The sequence below is a fragment of the Leptidea sinapis genome, chromosome 30 (genome assembly GCF_905404315.1).
Source record: "Leptidea sinapis chromosome 30, ilLepSina1.1, whole genome shotgun sequence".
Lineage (NCBI taxonomy): Eukaryota > Metazoa > Arthropoda > Insecta > Lepidoptera > Pieridae > Leptidea > Leptidea sinapis.
This window is the reverse complement of record NC_066294.1, coordinates 7363892-7389076: the sequence shown is the minus strand read 5'-3', so window position 1 is coordinate 7389076 and position 25185 is coordinate 7363892. Positions and strand designations below refer to the sequence as shown.

At 36.4% G+C, this 25185-nt stretch overlaps 1 protein-coding gene and 1 non-coding gene across 2 annotated transcripts in view; both read left to right on the top strand.

The window, feature by feature from the left end:
- Window positions 1-20907, top strand: part of LOC126973766 (protein lin-54 homolog) — a 37579-nt gene extending 16672 nt beyond the window's left edge. The window contains exons 13-21 of the mRNA XM_050821084.1: window positions 4639-4709; window positions 7972-8202; window positions 9529-9663; window positions 10652-10754; window positions 12927-13134; window positions 15209-15314; window positions 17808-17938; window positions 19069-19258; window positions 20593-20907. Of these exons, the coding sequence (XP_050677041.1) occupies window positions 4639-4709; window positions 7972-8202; window positions 9529-9663; window positions 10652-10754; window positions 12927-13134; window positions 15209-15314; window positions 17808-17938; window positions 19069-19258; window positions 20593-20604 (1187 nt within the window). The 3' untranslated portion in view covers window positions 20605-20907. The remainder of the gene's footprint in view (window positions 1-4638; window positions 4710-7971; window positions 8203-9528; window positions 9664-10651; window positions 10755-12926; window positions 13135-15208; window positions 15315-17807; window positions 17939-19068; window positions 19259-20592) is intronic.
- Window positions 20908-23781: 2874 nt separating this feature from the next.
- Trnas-gga (transfer RNA serine (anticodon GGA)) lies at window positions 23782-23855 on the top strand. The gene has a single exon. It is a non-coding gene; the product is annotated as a tRNA-Ser (tRNA).
- The last annotated feature ends 1330 nt before the right edge of the window (window positions 23856-25185 follow it).

The window sequence follows — 25185 nt, the reverse complement described above, 5'->3', positions numbered from 1 at the left end:
TACGTGCCTAGGCATGTATGTACGCGGACGAAGTCGAGGGTATCAGCTAGTACAATTTAAAAATATAATGTCATAATAATAAAATTTAGTGTCAGCGAAAGAAAGGGCCCAGGCCGCAGGGCAGGCCGGGGGAGACTGCCTGCCTTCGAATTACCATACATAGTAGATAGACGATATAAAAATATATAATTAAAAATCTATTCCAATATAAAATCGAGATAAACGCTCACTACACTTACTTTATTTTTTGCATAAGATATATTGGGTAAAGTTACATTTCTTATAAATTACTAGCTGACCCAGCAAACGTTGTATTGCCGATATTAAAATCGCGATACAAAAGTAACTGTTGATCGTAGATGGGTGAAAAATTGAAATTGTATGTATTTTTTTAATGGTGACTCATAATCAAACAAATTAGAAAAAAATGTCAAAAAAAAATTGGCGTTGAACCACCCTTAACATTTAGGGGGATGAAAAATAGATGTTGTCCGATTCTCAGACCTACCCAATATGCACTAAAAATTTCATGAGAATCGGTCAAGCCGTTTCGAAGGAGTTTAACTACAAACACCGCGACATGAGAATTTTATACATTAGATTTATTTAACTTAAATACCTTATATAAAAAATACAGTTACAAAGTACACGCATTTTAATCCTTTGAAAAGTATTTTATGAAAATTAATTGAAGTAGGCGTTACTTTGCGGTAATCCATAATTATTAAAATGTATCGAGTTTTCTTTAGTGTTACTTCCGCCAATATTTGTCTTCGAACAATTCGACACGTGTTTCGTCTTTACGAGGCATCCTCGGGAAATGTTGACTTGCAGTCTCGTGCCAGAGTTGAGAGTGAGAGAGTGCCAACTTGTTTGAAGACAAATAATGGCGGAATTAACACTAAAGAAAACTCAAAACATTTTGAAAAGTATTTTACGTAAATGTGATACTCGCGTTAATCAAAGAAAATACTACTCACAACACTCTTATATTAATCCATACTAAAATATTATAAATGTGAATGGAAGTTTGTTTTTTACGCTTTTACATCTAAAGCACTGAACCGATCTTGATGAAATTCAGTAGGGGAGACCGGGGCTGGTTGTGATATTTTTTTTACAAACTGTCATATTTTCTTATCGGTTTTATGGTTTCATCTGAATATTAGTTTTTTTGATAGAGTAACTATTCAGGATTTTTATTTAAAATACTTTTTATGTAGCAGACTGATAGCTGTGACATAAATGTATAAATTTTGAAAAAAGAAGCGTTTAACTTTCAACCCCGTACTCGGGGCTGGTTGTTACACAACATGGGGCAAATTGTTACAGTAAAAAAAAAACGTTTTAATACAGTTTTTATTAGGAACAATCATCACAATTAGTTACTTTTTTTAAATTTAAATAACATTACAGTATGTCCGTAAGTAGTCTTTTTTTCTAATCTAAAAAAACTACTACTGAAAAGAGTGTATTTTAAAATTGAAGAAAAATTATACTTAAGAAAAACTACTACTACTACGCAGAGTTACAAGAATCCCTCTCTCTGCTGATGTCATAGAACCAACTAGTTTAGATCCTTTTGTAGCAAAAATTTTTCTATGTTTTACACCTGTTTCGTCTACAATCAAACACGTCAGCCAATATAGAAAAGAAATTACCAACATTCGTTTCATTAAATGATGTGGCTCTGTTCAAGCTTGTCGTCTCTGGTGTTCTTTTAGATGAGTGGATGCGTTTAAGTAATGCTGATAGCCAATTTGATCCTGCTATCTTTTTGTCACGCCACTATTGCGGTTTGTGAAAATATGCCAGTTGATTGAAATCCTTTGGCGTCAATCCGTAGTAAATTTGGCTGCATTTAAATTTTAAATACTTTCCGAAACGGCCTCATCATTGAAAACTTGGCTATTCTTATGGTAGCCGACTGTGAGAGATTCCACAGTGTGCCCTTTTGCTTCTTTTCCTTTCCTTAAATAATATCTCGTTTTGTTTTGTCTTCCTCGAAAATTGCTGCTTATTCGTAAATTTCGTTAGATATTTTGCCTTGCTTAATATTTCTTACAGACGTCTTCATCATACAAAAAAAACAAACAAAAACTTGATAAATGAAATTTAGCACGAATTATCTCAGTCGGCAACAAGTACTACGGGGCAGGTAGTGACCAATAACAACCTGCCCCGAGCAAATGTAACTTTTAGCCCCAACGCCAAATCTGACCATTTAAAATTATGCAGTGAAAACGTCAATAGACATAGCCGTATAAACGTTGATTCATTGGAAAACGAAAGCATTAGGGTGTAAAAATCACAACATGGACAACTCAACCTTTATGGAACATAGGTTTAACCAATATTACTGAGTGTATAAGTGTAAAATTTTACTAACCTGCGATTTTAACGGCGGCACGTGCGGGATCATCTCACAAAAAAGCTTTCGCCACTGGCTCTCGTGGCGTGCTAGCCGGCGGCAGCGGGAGTATTTGTGCCTTTCTTTAGTCAGAATTTCGTTCTCTGTTTCGAGACCATTGCCACTGTAACTACCTACCCCTATCACATCCAGCCCCGGTCTCCCCTACAGAGACAGACTAGAGCTTAGAAAAAGCCTTACCTTTTATTGCGAAAAATAAAAGGCTTGGAGGGGTTGAAAAAGTGATGTAGTTTGTATGGAAGATGGTCACTATCGAAGATGACACCATGAAATTTGTATTTAGCCACTTGATAAGAAAAAAAATGGTGATGAAAGTTCTTACGGAAGTCCAAACAAAGTCATGATTTCATGTGTATTCGATTTTGATTATATTTAGTACAAAAATAGAACGCTTAAAAGTTACAGGAGTACTTTAAGAAATGTTGTTTTTTAATATAAGCAACTATATAGCTCACGAATATCAAACACGCAAAATTTTTATGCTTTAGCATATGATAATGGAAAAACAAAATATAAAGTCATTTATAAGAATGTATTCGAATAAGCAATTTATAGTTAACCGCGGCAGTTTGTATGTGTATTATTTGCAACGTATTCTAAAAAAAAATAAAAAATGTTGCTCAAAGTAACTATTCCACGCGTACGAAGTCGCGGGTAAAATCTTCATAAATGAAGCACACAGCAGTTATGGATGTTTTCTTATTTATAAGTATTTTAAAATTCTACTGGCAACTTTCCACCACCAACACTGGTGCGGATAATTTTAACAAGGATCTGTGCGTATTTTTTTTTTTATGAAAATAAGTGACGAGACGAGCAGGACGCCAGCTGATGGTATTTGATACGCGCTGTCCATTGCAATGCAGTGGCCGTTCAGGATTCTTGAAAACCCAAAAATTCTGAGCGACACTACAATTACCTTAAGACGTAAGATATTAAGTCTTATTTTGCCCAGTAATGTCACGAGCTACGTGCCCTTCAGACTGAAACACGGTAATGTTTACACCAGGGGTGCTCAAACGGTCGATCGGGATCGACAGGTCGATCGGGATCGACAGGTCGATCGGGATCGACAGGTCGATCGCGAGTGCTTTTAAAGTCGATCTCGAGAAAAAAATCCTGTATACTAAACTAAAATCGGTAATTACGTACCATCTTATGAAATGTATGCTCAGGACATGCAGTGTCACGCTTCAACATCCAAAGTCACTATTTAGTTAAGTTTAGAACTTTAGAACGCGTTTGTTTTGTAAGAACCAATAAACTCGCAATTTTGAATAATAATTATGAGTTTTTTCATTGACTTTCAAGAGCAGACCTACACTTACCTTGACTAAAAAAATGCATATTTTGCGCAAAACTAATATCTATGTCATCGTGACACTCTACCTCGACGACAATCCTTCATCACACATACTTGAAGCCTCTCAGAGCCGATCGATCGTAGTCTAACAATTTTGAGGTAGATCGCCAGCAGTTCAAGCTTGAGCACCCCTGGTTTACACAATACTGCTTCACGGCAGAAATAGGCGCCGTTGACCACAACGGTAGCCATAATCTAGCCGGCATCCAGCGCAAAGGAGCCTCTCACTGATAAAAAAGAAATAGTAATCAGATACCTACTTATGAATTTTAATCAACGGCACATCTCCAAGAAACAATTACCACGTGGAAGAAATGCATTATTTTTGTAACTGAAGTTATACAAATGATTTAAGTTTTCTTTAGTGTTAATTCCGCCAATATTTGTTTTAAAAACAATTCGACACGTGTTTCGCCTCTACACGAGGCATCCTCAGGACGTGTTGTCTCGCCAAAATCTGGCACGAGACTGCTTGTTTTAAAAACAAATATTGTCGGAATTATCACTAAAGCAAACTTAAATCATTTGTATAATTATGGATTTCCGCAAAGTAACGCCTCCTGTAAGTTTTTATCGTTTAAATAAATATTCGAACTTATGTCAATTTATAAAATTTAATATAATTATAAGTAAAATAATGATCAAAAAATGGAAACGTTTTAAATTTCGTTTGAATAACTTCGAAATATGATTCTTTAGATCCAAACTCAAATTGATTTGACGTCGCATCGAACTTATCTTTACTGTTTTGTCATTCGTTAGTCATTTTGCACATTATTTTAATTTTGTCATGTCATATGCAGGTTGTGGGATAAATAATTACTGTTTTTATTTTCTTCTGTAGCGGTGCTCGGTCAACCTCAACAGAAGCTGGTAAGATTGACGCCCGTTGGTAATACATCGACTGCGATCACGGTGAGTTGATACTTACACCATACAAATTAACACATATTGAAAGGGAACAATATTTTCTGTCACCTAAGTTTAGATGTGTCACTAATCTGCAATACCCTAATTATAATATCGATACCCATGAAATATATTTATTAGTCATCGTATTAATAAAATCTGTCTCAATAAATGAATCTTCGAATTAATGTAAGTATGTATTTTAAATTATAGTTTGATCACTTTTTTCTATAGCTCAGGCTATAATAATATAAGATAAGTCCTCTAAAAAGTAAGTGACGATAATATAAAACTATCTATATATATAAAAATGAATTGCTGTTCGTTAGTCTCGCTAAAACTCGAGAACGATTGAACCGATTTGGCTAATTTTGGTCTTGAATTATTTGTGGAAGTCCAGGGAAGGCTTAAAAGGTTTGAATAAAAACAAAAATTTTGATTTTCCTCGGAAGTGTTCCCCGTCGTTCAGAAATCAAATAAAAATAATAGTTTAAAATGAACTAATTAGATTTTTAATTCTTTCTAAATGTCTAAGGTGGTAAAAAATAAACTTCCTTAAAACACGCCTAAAAATGGATTCCTTTTGTTTGTTTTAAGTTTATTTTATACAAAAGTTTAGGTCTTTTATTTATCGATTGAGGCAGTATGAAGTCTGCCGGGTCAGCTTGTAATTTATAAAAATTAGTTAGGTAGGTTATGTTAGAACAGTTAAAACACCGCACGAGCCGAGCGTATCGGGCGAGTCCCATAAACAAATTCTAGGCGTTTCCCTCTCTTTCCTCCCCATAAAAATGTAACAATCCTTAAAAATGTCATAATTTGAAGTAGGCTTAGTTTAACATTTTTATATTGTTTGGTGATTCAATTTTAGTGACACTTTTATTATTTTGAAACCCAATTATTTGATTATTGATAATATTTCCAAGTATTTAAGCGTTTTAATATTATTTGGTGATTAAATATAAGTGACTGATCTTATTAGATCACTGAAAATGCATTTATTAGGTAATTGATAAAATAATACCCATATTTAAATGCATTTCCGAGGGGCGTGAGAGACGGTGCGTCAGATCATGGTGGTTCTTCGGATCTCGCACCGCCGCGGCTCATGCCATTGCTGTCTGATGTTGTCGTCGTTTTTTTATTTATGAAAATAAGGGACGAGACGGGCAGGACGTTCACCTGATTGTAATTGATATGCCCTGCCCGTATTACAATGCAGCGCCGCTCAGGATTCATGAAAAGCCCCAAAAATTCCGAGCGGCTCTACAACTAATTATAAAAACCTACTAGATAGCCGTTCGTACAAGATTCCAACACCAATAATAAATACAACATTTGATGGTAGATTTAGCCCATTCTTACATACATATAATATATACAACAAGGTAAATTTAAAATGTTCTATTAAAAATTGCTCGGTCCATCAGGTCAAATTTAAAATACAGAGATGGTTACACACACTCACTTATGCAGACATGGAAGCTATTCTTAAAGTGATAGCTTAGCATTCATATAATGTTAATACTTTGTAACATGATTAATCAGATACTCACACTCACACACACCCACCCTCACACACACACATACACACACACCCAGAGACACACACGTGTACACACACACCCAGAGACACACACATATACAGAGTGCACTTTTTGACCTTTCGGTTCATATTGTTAACCTTAGGATGTAAATTGGTTGCCTAGAGGACAGGCTACGCCTAGTGTAGGGACCAAATATAATGTAATATTATGTGATAAAGTGTCTGTATATAATAAATAAATAAAAAATTAAAACTGCGCTCGTCACCTTGAGACATAAGATGTTAAGTATTATTTGTCCAGTAATTTCACTAGCTACGGCGCCCTTCAGACCGAAACACAATGTTTACACATTACTGCTTCACGGCAGAAATAGGCGCCGTTGTGGTACCCATATTCCAGCCGGCATCCTGTGCAAAGGAGTCTCCCAATGGCCTACAATTGCCTTGCAGAATTTAAATAAATAGAAATTTTGAAATTAAGTAAAAATTATTTCCCGGTGTCATTATCTCTCCTCATCCCTTTCACCCCCTCGCTCTCGTCCTGTTGCGTCAATACGGTCTGCAGTTTCATTATCGTTAGGTACATAACGTGAAATTTTCGTGCATCTCTGCATTGTTTTTGAAGTTTTCATTGCTACTTTATAACCGACTTCAAAAAAGGGGGAGGTTCTCAATTCGTCGGTAATTTTTTTTTATGCTTGTTACCTCAAAACTTTCGACTGGGTGAATCGATTTTGATAATTCTTTTTTTATTTGAAAGCTGGTGCTTCTCGTGTGGTAATATGGTCCAGATCTGACAGTGGCATCCATGAGAAAAATCATAAACGTCTTAAATTTCCTATTCATACGTATAGCAAATTGGATGATAAATTTACGAATAACTTGTTTAGGTTCTTATAGTTTGGGTGGGTTCTGATTACGGAATCCATGGCAAAGTAACGGAACTCTTCAATTAAGCGCTTACGTTCATTGCTGCATTGAAAAATTTTGTATTTCTGCACATATTTAGACAAGTTGTTAGTAAGTGTACTTCAAATTCACTAAAAATAAAAAATAAATTAACAAAAAAACAATCGACTTCAAAAACATTATGCCAAAACAATAGATATAATATGCACTAAAAAGTATAAAAATAATTGGGTATTTTTATACAATCTAATTCTGGTTACGATTATTGTAATTTTTGGAGTCGGTGTCATCCAAGATAGGCTTATAACTACATATATAGTTATAGATGAGATGTGCTTGAGTCGTAAGGTGAGAGGCGAGAGCGGGTCGCGGCGGAAGGAGACCCATTCCAAAAATTTCAATAATCGTAACTAGAATTAGATTGTATAAAAATACGCAATAAATTTTATTCTTTTTAGTGCATATTATATCTATTGTTTTGGAATAGTCTTTTTGAAGTCGGTTGTTTTTTTGTTAATTTTTTTTTGATTTTTGTTGTTAATAGTTTTGTAGTTTCTCTTGTTCTGTGTCGCTATAATACTACTGCCAGAAAAATAAATACTTTTTTTTACTTCAACTATAATCGAAATAAAAAAAATATAATAATAATAAAAATAAATCGTTGTTTATTTATTAATAATAATATCCTTGTGATGCTTGTTTTGCACACCGTAACAAAGCGTTGATGTGACGTCATCGACTTCAGGTGTAGAGACTATGTAACTTATTAACCCTTTTTTATGTATTCTGTTTAATCGAATACTCTCTTTACAGCCAACCGCATCGCGCCCTTCACAGAGCCTTCTCGTGCCTTTAAGCTCATTAGCCGAATCGAAAAGTATAGAAATTGAAGTCCAGGAAGAAACACCCAATACAGAGTGCGGCAAGAAGGAGCAGGGACATGACTGCAAGGACGCGCTTAGAGCCCTGATAGAAACCACCATGGGGGATGATGCAGGAGTTAACCACGAGGTCGACGTGGAGTATAGGAAACAAACGGTGCAGGTATTCACGGGCTATTCTGCAACTTACTGTATACTTGAGCAATGTGTGTAGTAATAAAATGATAAAAATATCGTATTTGTGCAAACAAATCGAAATCTCGAGCGATTGCCAATTTCGTGGCCATCTGGAGGGCGAAGCCAAATTGGCTTCGAAGAAGCTGGGCGTCATTAATAGAACACAGCAATACTTCAAGCCGGCCCACATTCTAGCGCTCTACAAAGCGCAGGTCCGGCCACACATGGAGTATTGCTGTCATCTCTGGTCTGGCGCACACCAGTATCAGCTCGATCCATTTGACCGCGTGCAATGCAGAGCAGCTCGAATTGTCGGGGACCCAGTGCTCTGCGAACGGCTGGATCACTTGGCGTTGCGTAGAGTCGTCGCTTCATTGTGTGTCTTGTACCGCATTTATCACGGGGAGTGTTCCGAAGAGCTGTTTAACCTGATTCCTGCCGCCGAATTCCACCTTCGCACGACTCGCCACAAGTTAAGATATCATCCCCACCATCTGCATGTGTGGCGGTCCTCCACAGTGCGGTTTTCAAGGAACCAACCTACTCTGGCGATCTTGACCAGATCGTCGGTCCATCTTGTGGGGGGTCTTCCGGTACGTGGTCGCCATTCGAGGACTTTACTGCCCCAACGGCCATCTGTCCGTCGAACTATGTGCCCTGCCCAGTGCCACTTCAGTTTCGCAATCATTTGGGCTATTTCGGTGACTGCACCTACGGATCTCCTCATTTCTGATTCGATCTCGCAGGGAAACTCCGAGCATAGCCCTCTCCATTGCCCTCTGAGCAACAGTGAGCTCTTGGTGGCCACGGTAGCTTTTACATTACTACTTTATAATTGCCAATTTTTTATAGTGTTAAAATGGGTAAAGTTTGTTATCCCTAAGAGATAGACATATGCCCTAGCGAACTTATCTGTAGACCTATATAAGATAGACAATTTCACCATATATTATTTTGGTAAATATCAAAGGGCTTAGACAGCGTTTTCGTTGAGAGCTCGCAGATGGCTTATTTTTTCAGACACCTCCAACAAACGTAGTTAATGTATACAAAAACTTAGTAAATTAGATTAAAAATAGATCTTGTAGATGAAGCCACAACCTGAGAGTTGAACAAAGCATACAAGATTTTATGACGATACGTTACTCGAATGGTTGGCTCAGATGGAAAGAGCGCTCGCACGCATCGCGAGAGGTCGCGTGTTACAGTTTTAATATTTTGTTTTCAGTTTTATTTATAATAAATGTAGTGATGTATGTTTATCATCTGCTAGTAACAGTTTAATCGCACTCCTGTGTTACGTTACTTCCAGAGTCCGGTGAAAATGGAACCCGAGAAGGACACTGAGATGGTGGTGAATGATGATGAGCAGCATCCACTGATCGTGATCCCGGCGGCCTTCGAGCACATTGTGGAAGTACAGAGCGAGAACGACCAGAACATCTCGGTAAAATTATATTGATATCTAAAGGAAGTACTCGCATGTGCAATCCTATAATTATTTCGTCGCGGCATTTAAGATTTGACATCTGACCTCGATTTCTTAATATGAGCAGCTCGAATTAGGAATTATTATTACACGCCACAAGTTAGGATATCATATCATCTGGATGTGTGGCGGTCCTCCACAGTGCGGTTTTTAAGGAGCTTTATTTCACAAAGCTGTGGAGTGGGCTTCCTTGTGCGGTGTTTCCGGGATGCTACGACATGGTTACCTTCAAAAAAAGCGCGTACACCTTCCTTAAAGGCCGGCAACGCTCCTGTAATTCCTCTGGTGTTGCAAGAGAATGTGGGCGGCGTTGATCACTTAACACCAGGTGACCTCGTTTGTCCTCCTTTTCCATAAAAAAAAATTGTGGGGTTGTGCAGGCTGTCCTATTAATTATATCAATAATACGATGGTCTCTGGCTTAGGTCATTTATACGACTAGATTGACTATGGCAGCTGTGAAAACGTCGAAAAAAAAATGAGCTTAGAATTATTAGTTAATTACCAGTGGGAGGCTCCTTTGCACAGGATGCCGTCTAGATTATGGGTACCACAACGGCGCCTATTTCTGCCGTGAAAGCATTACTGTGTTTCGGTCTGAAGGGCGCCGTAGCTAGTGAAATTACTGGGCAAATGAGACTTAACATCTTATGTCTCAAGGTGACGAGCGCAGTTGTAGTGCTGCTCAGAATTTTTGGGGTTTTTCAAGAATCCTGAGTGTGTGACTTGTAATGAGCAGGGCGCATCAATTACCATCAGCTGACCGTCCTGCTCGTCTCGTCTCTTATTTTCATAAAAAAAAAAAAACCTCTATTTTGAGCAATTCACGCACACTAACAAAGTGTCATAAATCGCGAGTGTAAGACATAGCTTGTCGCGCACATTAAAGTATTAATAGAACGCGGTTTTAAAAAGACTGGTTGTAAAGATAATTGTAATTTTTCAGTCGGAATCACTATCGCATAGCAACGACATGTTGAGACAAGATGACACATATGACTCCATGAGATATGACTCTATCAACAATGATTTGTCAGCTTCGGAACAAGGTATGTGTGAAATTCTCGTTTTACATTTATAGACCAGGCTCAATAATTATTGAAACCATAAAAATAATTGTAATAGGATGAAACCCATTGGAAATGGAAGAGAATATAATAAAAATAAAAAGTAAAAATAAATTACGGGCGATCTGAGGGAAGGGAGGGGGGTTTAAGTGTAAAAAATGGTTTATCTCGATTTCCGGCAAAACTGCAAGTCCTATGGAAAAAGTAAAACGGCAAAGGTCTAGGTAATAAAAAGATCTACAACTTTTGTTTTCACAGTTTTTTCACATAAATTTTGAGATTAAAATTCAAAAAACCAAGTTTTACGGTTTTTATTTATTATTTTTAACAGAAAAAAAATATTCTCCACGAAATTTGGTGAAAATTATTTGAATTGAAATATTTATTTTTTCACCTTATTTTGACTCAAATATCGAAAAAGAACCCTTATTTTCAATTGATAATATATCCGTCATAATATCAGCTTTTTTCCAAAAAGTTGGTATGCTTTCTGTTCGCTGAAATCTTTCCGATGGTGTAAAAAAATATACATTTACCATTGTAGGTAAATGTTGGGAAAATTTAAGCCCATCAAAATGTATTTCATAGAGATTTCATACCTGGTATTTCGTAGCAGCAAAAATATGAAATACAATTAATCAATAGTAATGAAAAAAAGGATAATATAACACTGAATCATTATCCTTTTTACATTGAAACGCATAAAAGGCATTTATTTTCTCAATTGATTCCTTTAGAATTCTTTTTGATGTCATACTACCGCTTTGGAAACAAATGGCGCTCTGGGAGAGAAGAAGCGGCGAAAGAAACTCTCCCAGCATTCTTTTTTTGCGCTCTTTTCAATAAAAATATACAATATTGTACAGTCATTTCTAACGCTATAAAATAATAACAATCTAGTCCCAGGCTGTCCGATCATTTAGATATTCAGCAGTGGAGTAATAGGATTTACGACAGAGCCATTTTTTTTATAAAACATTTAAATTTATTTATAGATAATGCCTGAACAGTGGCTGGGACTTTATTGTAGAAGTGTATACATTTACCCTTAAAGCTATTATGTATCTTATGAAGCCTACTAGAATTAGTTACAAGCAATCCCTTATTTCTAGTTTTTGTAAGGATTTGATCTGATTCCTGCCACGATGAATGATTAAAAAAATCGAAAATGACTCGCCACTCGACCATTTTGTTTTATTCAATTTTCAATCTTAATGATTGCAAATTTAGAAAAAGACCGATCGGAGTGAATGACGTTCAGGTGTTAATGATTATTTGTGTGAAGTTTTTTTGTATGACAATAAGGGACGAGACGAGCAGGACTTTCAGCTGATGGTAATTGATACACTAACAATGCAGTGCCGCTCAGGATTCTTAAACCGAACATTCTTAACGACCCTACAATATCGCTCGTCTCCTTGATACATAAGATGTTAAGTCTCATTTGTCCAGTAATTTCAAACACAAATATACTTGCACAGTACTGTTTCACGGCAGAAATGTGCACCCATAATCTAGCCGGCATCCTGTGCAAAGGAGCCTCCCACTGGTATATAATATCTTTTTTTTTTCAATCGCACGATTTGTAAGACATTTTGTGCCCCGCACAGACACCTAAGAACCAAAAATACTACTTAGAGACCTTTAAGCGTCTAATCTAGAGCATATTCCCTTAAAGGCATCTCTGAGATACTTCTGTTGACCAATACCAGTTTTCATACTTGGTGGTTCTCGCTTTTCATCACGTGAGCCACTTGGGGTCTGCCCCCTGTAATCCTACTTATGTAGAATAGGTTAACATTGAAATATCTGTATTTTACATTTTCCATTAATAGTTTATCATAATTCAATACAATTTGGGCAGCGTTACCCCTTAGAATTCACATTTTGTAATGTTCTCTCAGTGTTTGTTTAGATGAAGCTGTAAATGTTGATTTAAAAGAATTGAATTGGCTTGATATGAAAAAAAAGATAAAGTGAAAAAAAAAATATAAGTATCATTTCCTTGACCTACATGAATAAAGTGATATTAATTTGATTTAAAGCGATGGGTGTAAATATGGATGACGAAAGTGTAAAACTGTGAGCTAAAAAAAGGCAGCGCATTTTAATCCCAATGCTTTAATTTAGTATTTGTTTTATCTATTGGTTTAGATATGAACCCTTCGGAGATGGTGCTGCGCATGCGCAAGCCTTGCAACTGCACCAAGTCGCAGTGCCTGAAGCTGTACTGTGACTGCTTCGCTAACGGCGAGTTCTGCAACCGCTGCAACTGTATCAACTGCCACAACAACCTGCAGAACGAGGAGCTACGACAGAAGGCCATCCGCGGCTGTCTCGACAGGAACCCTCTAGCTTTCAAGTATGTCCTACAACCGCGATCTCTCTAACGTAACGTACGTTAGGTTAGGTTATAGTATTTATCTACACCCATGCTTTAATTCCTCTATTAAAGATTCTGAAACAGTTAGCTTATTACCAACATTAAAACACCCGATGTCGTAATAACCATTACATCATCCAAATAAAACGAGTGTTGTAATGTTGTACTGAATTTCATAACAACACTCCTTGGTTTTTTTTTCGCTCCCTTCATGCGCAAAGAGTTTCAAAAGACAGCCACATTCTTATTGCTCGATGCGTGGTATCTGTATGAATTTCAAAAAAAGAACATTTTCGTTTACGCGCGTTCCACACTACCAGAACGTGGCGCGCCGTAAAAAAAAGTAGGTTTTTACGAACCCCGCCATTTTTCTTGAAAAAATGAGCGATTCAAGTTTTGACAGCAAATATTTTAAACGCTGCAAAAGGACATAATATTCAAGTGAATTTTAATAATTGCACTATAGAAAATGTAAATAACTACTAAAATAAATAATTCTTGAGTTTATTTGTATATAAACAATAATGGATGATATAAGGCCAACTGTGTAAGTAAGCCAACTGTTTCAGAATCTTTTAGAGGATTTATATTCTGGGTGTAGATAAAGTCTTGTATGCAACTGTTGATAATTAGGTATTAAAACACTCATGTGATACTATTATCACCCAACCCACATTCGTGTTTTAATAACCTTATTACACAACAGTTGCATAAATAACTATTATTTTCACCCATGCTTTAAACGAGTGTTGTAATGTTGTACTGAATTTCATTACAACACTCGTTTGGATGATGTAATGGTTATTAGGACGTTGGGTGTTTTAATGTTGGCAATAAGCTAACTGTTTCAGAATCTTTAATAGAGGATTCTTACTATGAGTGTAGATAAAGTCTTGCCTGCAACTGTTGATAATTCGGTATTAAAATACTCATGTGATACTATTATAAACTCACATTCGTGTTTCAATACCCCTTATTTCACAACAGTTGCATAAATAACTATTTCTTGATTAACGCGAGTGTTTTAAATTTAAATACAACACTTTTTAAAGGACTAAAACGCGTGTAATTGTAACTTACATTCGTTATTGACACACACTTTTCACACAAAATATCTTGCCCCAACTTAAGCTTATATAGCCTGTGTTATGGGTTACAAGACAATGATATATTTAATACAATATACTTACTTAAACATACATAAATACATTTAAACATCCATGACTCGGAAACAAACATCCATATTCATCATATAAATGCTTGCACCTACCGGGATTCGAACCCGGGACCTCTAGCTTAGTAGGTAGGATCGCTAACCACTCGGCTATACAGGTCGTCGTTATTAGTTAACTGCGGATGAATGAATAAAACGAGATCTGGGAAGGTCTTGATAAGTCAACTAAAATAATAATAAAAACTTTTATGCAAAATCTAATCCTTTAAAAGTGTTTTATTTAAATAGGTTATGTTAGATATACAACACTAGACATAAAGGACCAATTATGCCTGTTAGCGGCCAATCATCTCAGTGGTAGGTATTGTTTTGATTATCTTAATATATATAAATCCAGTGTCCTGATGTTTGTTTCCAGTGAACTCCTAAACTAATGAACGGATTTTAATTGGGATTACTTCATGGAGTTCAGTTTAGTCCAACTTGAGATATGGGATAGTTTTTATTTCGATTTGGGATTCATAATTATTTTTCCAATATGTTTTGTATGGACATGGAATTTACTGATGCACAGTTTGTCAGTTCTGCTGTGAAACAATAGATTTCATTATAACAACAGGGAGCATATTTTACGAAATAATTCTTGATGTTATGAAATATTATTGACAAATTCATAAGATAACAGTATTTTATTTATTATATACAGAACAATGTCTGTCGGTTTTATTAAATTTTGTTTATAAGCAGCGTCTTGGTCCGAATATAGTAGCGTATATACGACATGACATCGCGATAATGCTAGACCAATTTTGATATGTCAATATGTGAGTAGGTTAATGATTTAAAATACAGAAAACAAAAATATTTTTATATTTTCAGGCCCAAAATAGGCAAAGCGAAAGGTCCAGAAACAATAAGGAGGCACACTAAAGGATGTAACTGTAAAAGGAGTGGATGTCTCAAGAATTATTGTGAATGTTTTGAGGTGAGACGGCCCATATATTTCTCGTTACTTCAATACAACCTTTAAAAAAATCTGTGGAACAAGGATTAAATATTAATTATATATTCAATGCCATATCATCATCAGCCGGTAGACGTCCACTGCTGGACAAAGTCCTCTCCGAAATATCAAATCAAGTTATTTAATTGCATAGATTTTTTTGGTGTTACATTATAATCATAGGTGCTAACAATCTGCCGGGTAGGCATGCAAAAATAATATTTTACAATTCTTACTCTAAGTTTTATGTTAAATATCACCACGACGATCGGTCCTGCTCTCCTCCTCATCCAACGTATTCCGGCGATCATGATCAGATCGCGTCCATACTATCACTGCGTCTTACTAGTGACAAGAAGTAATTAATGTGAAACATACCGATAAGTTTATAACATTCTTCTATTTTTATCAATATTAGCTCAAATTAAGAAAAGGTTTCGTTAGATCTAATATATATAAATTACGTGACACCTGGTTTGCCCGCGATGGACTACTAAACTAATGAACGGATTTTAATTGGGATTACTTCATGGAGTGCAGTTTAGTCCAACTTGAGAGATAGGATACTTTTTATTTCGATTTGGGACCCATAATTATTTTTATTTCTAATATTTGTATTGTATGGACATATTTTCTGTGAGAGAATTTTGTGACGCACGGTTTGACAGTTCTGCTGTGAAACAATTTCAACAAGGAGCATACGATACGAAATAATTTTTGATGTTTCGAAATATTATTGGGAATTTCCTATAAAACAGTATTTTTTTTATTATCTACAGAACGTCTGTCGGGTCAGCTAGTTATTATATAGGTTTTATGCATGTCACTATTAAAACCTTTCAATATTCTTTGAATTTTTCATCTTAGGATGAGATCTCTAGAGCGTGGTTAGACTATGCGCAGGGTTTACTTACATCAAACTGAGTTGAGTGTAAGTTTATATTAGCATAATCTTTAGTTTCGTTTTTTTAGTCAACTAGTTGCCCCGACAGACGTTGTTCTGTAGATATTAAAAAAAATACTGTTTTATAGAAATTTACCAATAATATTTCAAAACATCAAGAATTATTTCGTAAAAAATGCTCCCTGTTGTTATAATGAAATTGTTTCACAGCGGAACTGTCAAACCGTGCGTCACTAAATTCTCTCATAGAAAATATGTCCATACAAAACAAATGTTGAAAATAAAAATACTTATGGGTTCCAAATCGAAATAAACTATCCTATCTCTCAATTTGGACCAAACTACACTCCATGGAGTAATCCCCATTAAAATCCGTTCATTAGTTAAGGAGTCCGTCGCGGACAAACAACGTGTCATGTTATTTATATAATATATTAAGATTGACAGCTGAAATTATGCTAAGCTTAAGATAAGACAAGTCAAGTTTGCGTTTTATCATACTTGGGTAAGTTTTACTTAAGTTAAGACTGAGCAAAGTCTTTCTTAGTACGCTCTATACATCTATTACTTGTTTGCCTTTATTCTGTTACTTGTAGTTACCCGTCGCATTCGCAACTAAAGGTTTTATCTTAATAAAATGTTAAATTTGAGAATAATCATGTCATAAACAGAGGCGTCTGCTAATTCTGTAGTTCAATTATCTATTTAGTGAAGTAGGCGTTACTTTGCGGAAATCCATAATTATCCGAATGTTTTTAGTTTTCTTAAATGTTAATTCCGCCAATATTTGTCTTTAAATACGTGTTTCGCCTCTACACGAGGCATCCTCAAGAGATGTTGACTCGCCAAACTCTGGCACGACGAGACTCTCGTAACGAGGCATCCTCAGGAGATGAATTGTCTTAAGAAAAATATTGGCGCAATCAATACTAAAGAAAACTCATAACATTTGGATAATTCAATTATCGAGTTGTCATTCTGAAATATGCAGGGCAAGCCTGTCAGCCATTAAGTTGGCATGGCGACATCCCATTCTGCACGGTTATGCATTCGTCAATTTAAAAAGCAGTCACAAATAAATTTTGAAAAACAAGATTTTATGAACGATGCGGGACTCGAACCCACCTCGACCTCTGGCGTTCCGTACCAGTGCTCTCCCTACTGAGCTAACCGTTCGAGAGACGTATCTTCATAAAATCTTGTATGCTTTGTTCAACTCTCAGGTTGTGGTATCATCTGCAGGATCTACTTTAAAGTTGATAACCTTAGCTTAGGTTTAATATTCACAATACTAAAAATCTACACGTGGCTGACTGTTTACAACCTGTCAATCAACATCGGTAACAATAGATTCACTTTCTCTTTACTTCAGCTCACTTAGCTGGAGCGATTATCTACTCGAGCGATTACAATATCTCGATACGTTTATTGAAATCATGGCAACCTCTACCTGCGGCCATCTTTTAACTGTTAACCATGGATTATCGTATTAATCCTAGAAGTGAGGGTTATCACTTTAAAAACATAACAAATTGTTTAAAAAGCAGTCGTTAAAATTGTGGTATGCGCAGGCTCGTATAGCGTGTACGGCGATGTGCAAATGTGTGGGGTGCCGCAACGTGAGCGACTGTATGGAGCGAGCGAGGCCTCGCGTGGAGCCTGTACGGGACGCACCTCCCCAGCGGGGCGCTGCCCCTACCAAGTGAGTCACACACGTTTCTATTAAAATCGCAGCAAACTAATGCAGTGTCCTCGCCACTTTTTTTTTTATGGAATAGGAGGAAAATGGCCACCGGTCCTCGACACTTGCCTATGCGAAACATAGCGGCACTAGGCCGCTACTTCACGCCGGTATTCTGTGCGAGTGAGGTAATTAACCCTGACGAGTCTGACGTCAAAAGACGGCAGCGTGACTCTCCCACTTCTAAACGACATTGACATGTCGTGTCTTTATATGCATCTTAATAAGAGCGTAGTATTTAAAAACTCCTTTTGATAGCAATAACAGCTACACAGTACTTTAAAATTAAGCTAATCACTATAATATTATACATATATTTGTTTTTTTTTGTATCAATTGTATTTTCTTATGTTAGTAGTTCTTAATTATTTTTTTTACCTCTGTAAGTCTCATTTACTTGTATTATTCTGTGTGGTTCTGCTTATCTTCATTATTTTAGCCCAAGTTAAGCATAATATATAGCCTGTGTTATGTGTTACAAGACAATGATATATTTAATACAATATACTTACTTAAACATACATAAATTCATATAACATACATAAACACATTTAAACATCCCTGACTCGGAAATAAACATTCATATTCATCATATAAATGCTTACACCTACCGGGATTCGAACCCGGGACCTCTAGCTTAATAGGTAGGATCGCTAACCATTCGGCTATACAGGTCGTCATTATGGATCCATTTCCATTTATAAAAAGAAATAGAAATATATTTATTTGCAACGAACACAATAATTACATAATGATACAGAACAAAAGTATAGAAAACAAATTATATGTTAGAATGTTTGTCACAAGTTCACTCTATGCAACTATAATAAGCAATTCAACAGTACTGATTTCAAATAACAGTAAAGGCTGCTTTAAAAGGAGTGTTAATAAAAATAATATAAAGGTTAAATTTAGAGTAATTCACAAACACACACACACACACTCACCAAACCACACACGCATAAATATCATGTCTTATTATAATATCGTTATTAAATGTAAGTCCTACAAAATAGTATTATTATAACCTAATTTAAGTTCTGTGGATTTTGTGATGTTTTAAATAAATAAATAAATAAATGTATTCTTAGGGACCCCTGCAGTTTTATGACGACCGAGGTGATTGAAGCTGTGTGCCATTGCCTCGTGGCCGCCGGGATGGAGAGCGAGAAGCTGAACGCGGAGACGGGCGAAGCAGACCCAATGCGGGTCGTAATTGAGGAGTTCGCACACTGTCTGCAGGACATCATCAGCGTGTCGCAGTACGCGAGGCAAGACGAGGTAAGCAAGAAGTGGAGAGTGGTTATAAAAACTTTACTGCTGTTAGTTCTGCAAGAAAACATACTCTACCATGTACTAATCTCACTTCAAAGACCGACAAAGCATACCCAAGACTAATGGTATTACCGTTCTCAATGTGAAGTAAAAAAAAAAAAGTTATATGAGAGGGGGCTAACGGGATGGGGAGAGGTGAGGCAACCGCCCATGGACATCCGCAACAACAGGTGTGTCAAGAAATGCGTTGGTCTTTAAGGTGGGAGTATGCTTTTTTCTTGAAGGTCCCTAAGTCGTATCTATTCGGGAAGACCGCTGCCGGTAGTTGATTCCACAAAGTGGTTGTGCGAGGCAAGAAATTTCGAACAAAACGCGCGGTTGTGGAATGACAGACGTCTACGTGATGCGATTCACAAGAAATGATACTAATTTGCCTTCTGCCGTTCTTTATGCCGTTTGGTGTCGAGACACTATGAATGTGCAAAGCACTATCTTTGCGCCGCAATAGGGTGCAGCACTGGCAGCTATCTCGGTCAACGGATCAGCCTAGCTATCCAACGTGGAATTGCTGCTAGTATTCTTCGTACGCTTCCACGTAATGATAGTTTTAATTTTATTTAGTCATAGTATTGTAAATATATAGTATCCGGCGCACCCCAGTATCTGCTCGATCCAATTGACGCAGAGCAGCTCGAATTGTCGGGGACCCAGTGCTCTGTGAACGGCTGGATCACTTGGCGTTGCGTAGAGACGTCGCTTCATTGTGTGTCTTCTACCGCATTTATCACGGGGAGTGTTCCGAAGAGCTGTTTAACCTGATTCCTGCCGCCGAATTACACCTTCGCACGACACGCCACAAGTTAAGATATCATCCCCACCATCTGGATGTGTGGCGGTCCTCCACAGTGCGGTTTTCAAGGAGCTTTCTTCCACGTACTACGAAGCTGTGGAATGAGCTTCCTTGTGCGGTGTTTCCGGGACGATACGACATGGGTACCTTCAAAAAAAGCGCGTACACCTTCCTTAAAGTCCGGCAACGCTCTTGTGATTCCTCTGGTGTTGCAAGAGAATGTGGGCGGCGGTGATCACTTAACACACACCAGGTGATCGCGCTCGTTTGTCCTCGTATTACATAAAAAAAATGAGATTTGATTTGATTAAATAAATATTAAACTGAAATTGCCTTCACAGATTTGAATGAGTCCAGAGTTATGTAAACATATATCATATCTAACACACAAGGAATTTTGTTGCTTGCAGTTGAGCTCCGTTTAATATCTAATTGTTATTTTTATTTGTGGCTAAAATGCATGAAATTAAATATTTAAATGTATTTTCAGAGTCCCGCGTGACGTCATCGTAGCAACGACGCAAACGCGCCGCCGCAACTGATTCCACTTTGGTGTTGAGTTTGAACTCACGCTGCCGCTTAGCGTAAATAACATTATATAGTATATAAGTGTATACTCAATGTACATACGTTGCATAATATGCAATATCTTATATTTAAGTGTTATGTAACTCGTTTTAATTTGTATATTCTTTGGTTATTGACTTGTTAATTGTTATGGGAATAAAGCAGTCTTAGGGAACGCGCTTATATATTATATACGTCTAAATAGTGCCTCTTGTTGTTTGGTAATGCATGAGAACAGACAAGGCTATAAGGGCCGCTATTTTTTTTCAACGCGTTCACTGCTGTCTCAGTCTATCTAGACCATAGGTTTTCAACGTGGGCGATAACGCCCCCTTGTGGGCGTTTGAGATTTTCGGGGGGCAGTAGAAGACCCAGAGAAAGTTAGGGGGCATTGAGATGGCGCAGATGGGGCGTGGGTAGATTAAAAAATATAGTCTTAAAAATACACGAAAATACTCTAGAAAAAAATATATTCTTAAAGTGAGCAAAATAAGGTTGAGAAACTATGCTTTAGATGGAACGTCTGCCCTAAGCGTTGATAATATTATACGACCAATATCTAAACTAGCTACGACACGAGCCCAAACACATTACTCTGCACCCGTCAGCCTTAGGCCCGGTTTCCACCAAAGCGGAGAGGAGAGGAGATGCGTTTTGATAACCAATAAGATTTCGTTATTTCCACATATCCTCTCCGCTTAGATTCGGTGGAAATGGATCAAGCGGAGAGGAGAGGAGATGTCTCATCATTTTTTTCTATAGAATGTTTGAAACGGGAGGTCTATTGCCAAAATCGATAGCCGAAGTTTCGGTCCGAAAAAAAAACAAATTTCGGCGGATTTCGCTTCGGAACCATAGACAAAAAAGTGAAGTTGTAGTTACGATCATAACAATGTCAAACGTAAAAGTAAATGTCAAGTGAATTTGGGAATAAGGTAAACGAAAGACAAAATGTCTAATCGCGAACTTCGTATCGAACTTCGGATCCGAAACACTTTCGTAATAAGAAAATGTACGATCCCTCAACCGAAACTTCGTATTTCGATTTTGGTAATAGGGCTCCAGGGGTTAAGGCTTAAATATATAATATCTCACGGGCTTATCAACAGCCGCATCCCACACCCTATGCCCCAGAACACTACAATGCAAGTGCACCCTTTTTTTACTATTCGTGCTACAACAGACAAGATCGAGTCCGGCAAACAAATTTCAATACTACGATAATTTTAGAGTCGTGAAATCTTCTTGAAAACCGTGAAATTATAGATACAAGACGATTTTAACTATTTGTAAATAAATTAGTAAATTAAAAACCCTCGACATCCCTACTTATGCCGTTACAAATCCGTGCTAATGTTAAAATCATAGTAATTATGATATGATGTAAACTCGTACAGTCTTAACATGACAGTGTCTCTAGCCAATTGTATTTCTGTGAAGGGAAAGTCAAGAGAGATCGAAATGATATTTTAAAATTAAAACTATGACAGACTTTTGTTCAGACTCACTTTTATTTATTTTTAATTGAAAAATAAAACTTGAAAAGTTCATTATGTGCTAAATGACATTGATATGTATTACTGTCTCTTTTTAATGTAATAATCTGGGATAGCCATCTATCTCATAAGTTTCAAATAGACTTTTAATATGTCTTTTTTGTGGTTATCCCGGATAGTTGCAGACTAATAGACGTCTACCAAAGTAAAACAATATCTCCTGGGGTAGATATTTTTCAACTTTCCCAAGTTTCAAAATTGGTGTCGTAAGCACAGAAAACAAAATGGCGGCCATAGGAAGATTTTAAATACATTTTATTTTATTCCGAAACTTTGAATACTTACAGCTAGTTAAATATTTAATAAATACGAAAAATTTTCAAGTCCTCATAAATAAATGTATAATGTTGTAGAATTAAATTAATAATTTATTTTTTATTTATTTGACGTCAAGTGACATGTGGTCATGTTGAATAGGTCAAGATCGTTTATATTGTTTATTTCATAATAAAATTTGTATACATTGATTAGGGGTTGGACTCCGCTGCGCTTCAACTAGATACCGTACTACTTAAGATCAATAACTATTTTATTACAGCAACTATTAGATGCTTGTGTGCGTGGTATCTTGACACTCAATGACATCTTTCAAATTTTGTAACAAATAAAATACAAAATACTTACTGGTGATATGTGATTCCAGTGTCTTTCTTATTTCTTGTAGTATTATTTTTACATAGTTTTACTACGAAACCCGGCATTTTAGTTTCAATTATTATTAGTAAAGTTTAACAGAACATGTGGCACGTCAACGTCACACATTGTTCGACACTGGCTCGAGTACGCCCACTCGGTCGTATAATTAGTTGTCGCACTCTACGACTCCTTTCGGTATCTAGTCGGAGCTCAGCGGAGACCAGTCCTTAATCGAATTGTATAGTTCATTTTACTGATTGTGCATAGAGTATGTTGCTTAGCCATAGCTGACTTTGCTAGAGATAAAATACTTTACTGATCTAGTATGCAATATGTTTTAGGTTATTATTTATAACTTCCTTTTTATACAAAGTATAACATTAAATTACGCGCAATATCTGTATATATAATATGTATATCTATGTGTATGGTCCTTTTTCTTGTTTACAATATACTAGCGAATTAACCGTTAGTTTCCAAAGTGGTCCGGTAAAGTAAGTAAAGTTGTATAGTTTGCGATAATCCATGGTTAACAGTTACAAGATGGCCGCAGGTAGAGGTTGCCATGATTTCAATAAACGTATCTCGCTCCAGCTAAGTGCAAGAGAAAGGATGCATGGATTGTTATATTATACTAAGTCTATGTGAAAAAAAGTCTGGGAACCTCTAGTAAAGACAGAGAAAGAGTGCAAAAGAGAAGAACATCTCTAACGGAGATACAGCAAGATAGAAAAGGAAAGCGAATATATTGTTATCGATTTTGATTGACAAGTCGTAAACAGTCAGCCACTTGTAGCTTTTTGGTATTGTGAATATTAAACCTAAGCTAAGGTTATCAGCTGTAAATTATATCCTGCAGATGAAGCCACAACCTGAGAGTTGAACAAAGCATACAAGATTTTATAAACGATACGTCACTCGAACGATTGGCTCAGTTGGAAAGAGCGCTCGCTCGGAAAGCGAGAGGTCGCGGGTTCGAGTCCCGCATCGTTCCTAAAATTTTGTTTTCAGTTTTATTTCTGTAAACCTAAGCTAACGCACACATTGATATATCATCATATTGGTCATTAATTATCGAGCTGACAGGTTTATACGCTATATTCAAACCCCCCTTATTCATAATAGTCGGCTAACTTTAAACAGCCGCTAAGGAGTGTTTTTTCTCATTCTGACTTAGGTCAATAGAAGAAGACAGAGTGAGAATTAGCAATGCTTTAAGTTAGCATTGCTAATTCTCACTCTTTTCTTTCTGAATGCGTCCAAGAACGGTTTTTTTAAATTCGGCATAAAAAACTTTTATTATTTTAAAGACATGACTTAATTTTATTGTTTGATAATAATTATCCAAAGGCCTCGTCCCCATACAAAGAGATTTCGCGAACGGAAGCCAGCTAGCTAAAGGTAGCCCTTCTCTTTCGTTCCATAGATTTTATCGAAATCCCTCGTATGTGGACGCGGCCTAATGTGGTTATTACACCTGATGCTACGGTTTTGCATGAATAATGATGGAGTATGTGTTTTCCCCAATGACTTTCTATACGTATAGACAATTTATGTCATACAAAATCAACACCGAAATATGTTACATGCCACAAACAAGCATCGACTGCCATATCTATACATTTCGGCGTTTACATCGTTTAAAATGTTATTGGTGAATAGGCAGCAATTTTAACATTTTTTCAGTTTAAGCTGCGTATTTTGAATTTGGACAGTGACCGCAGTGGAGTAGCAGTTAGAATTTTTTAAGACCTGACGAAAAAGAGAGTTACTATATTATGTTTTACGTTTGTCAGACTGTCCCTAGTTTCTTATCGAGATCTTTTCAGTCGGAAGTTTTTTACATTTTTAATCATATTCATATTATAAAGGCGAAAGATTATATGTTTATTTATTGGTTTGTGTGTATATTTATTACTCCTTGACGCTCCAAATGGATTTAGATCTAATAAGTTAAGGTTACCTATAATGAGATAATGTAACACTCAAATATAATGTAATTATTTACATTAAACAACTCTGTAAACTGGTTATTAAATGTTAATTTCCCTGAAATAAATATAATATTTTGTTAAAATTAGTCTTTACAACTTAGACATCTTTTCCAGGGTATCTTTTTGGCATTGTATTTAGTATCGCAGGGTGTTTGTTGTACAGCTTTTGTTTGAAATTGAAAGACTTTCTGTACACAAAATACAATATTGCTAATCATTGTTCACTGGGCCTTTAAAAAAAGAGCGACTCTATAGTTTTAATTTCTGACTGTGTGCTGGTCACGTCGTGTCATCTGTCTCATTCTGACAAGCGGGAGAAAAAGGAATGTG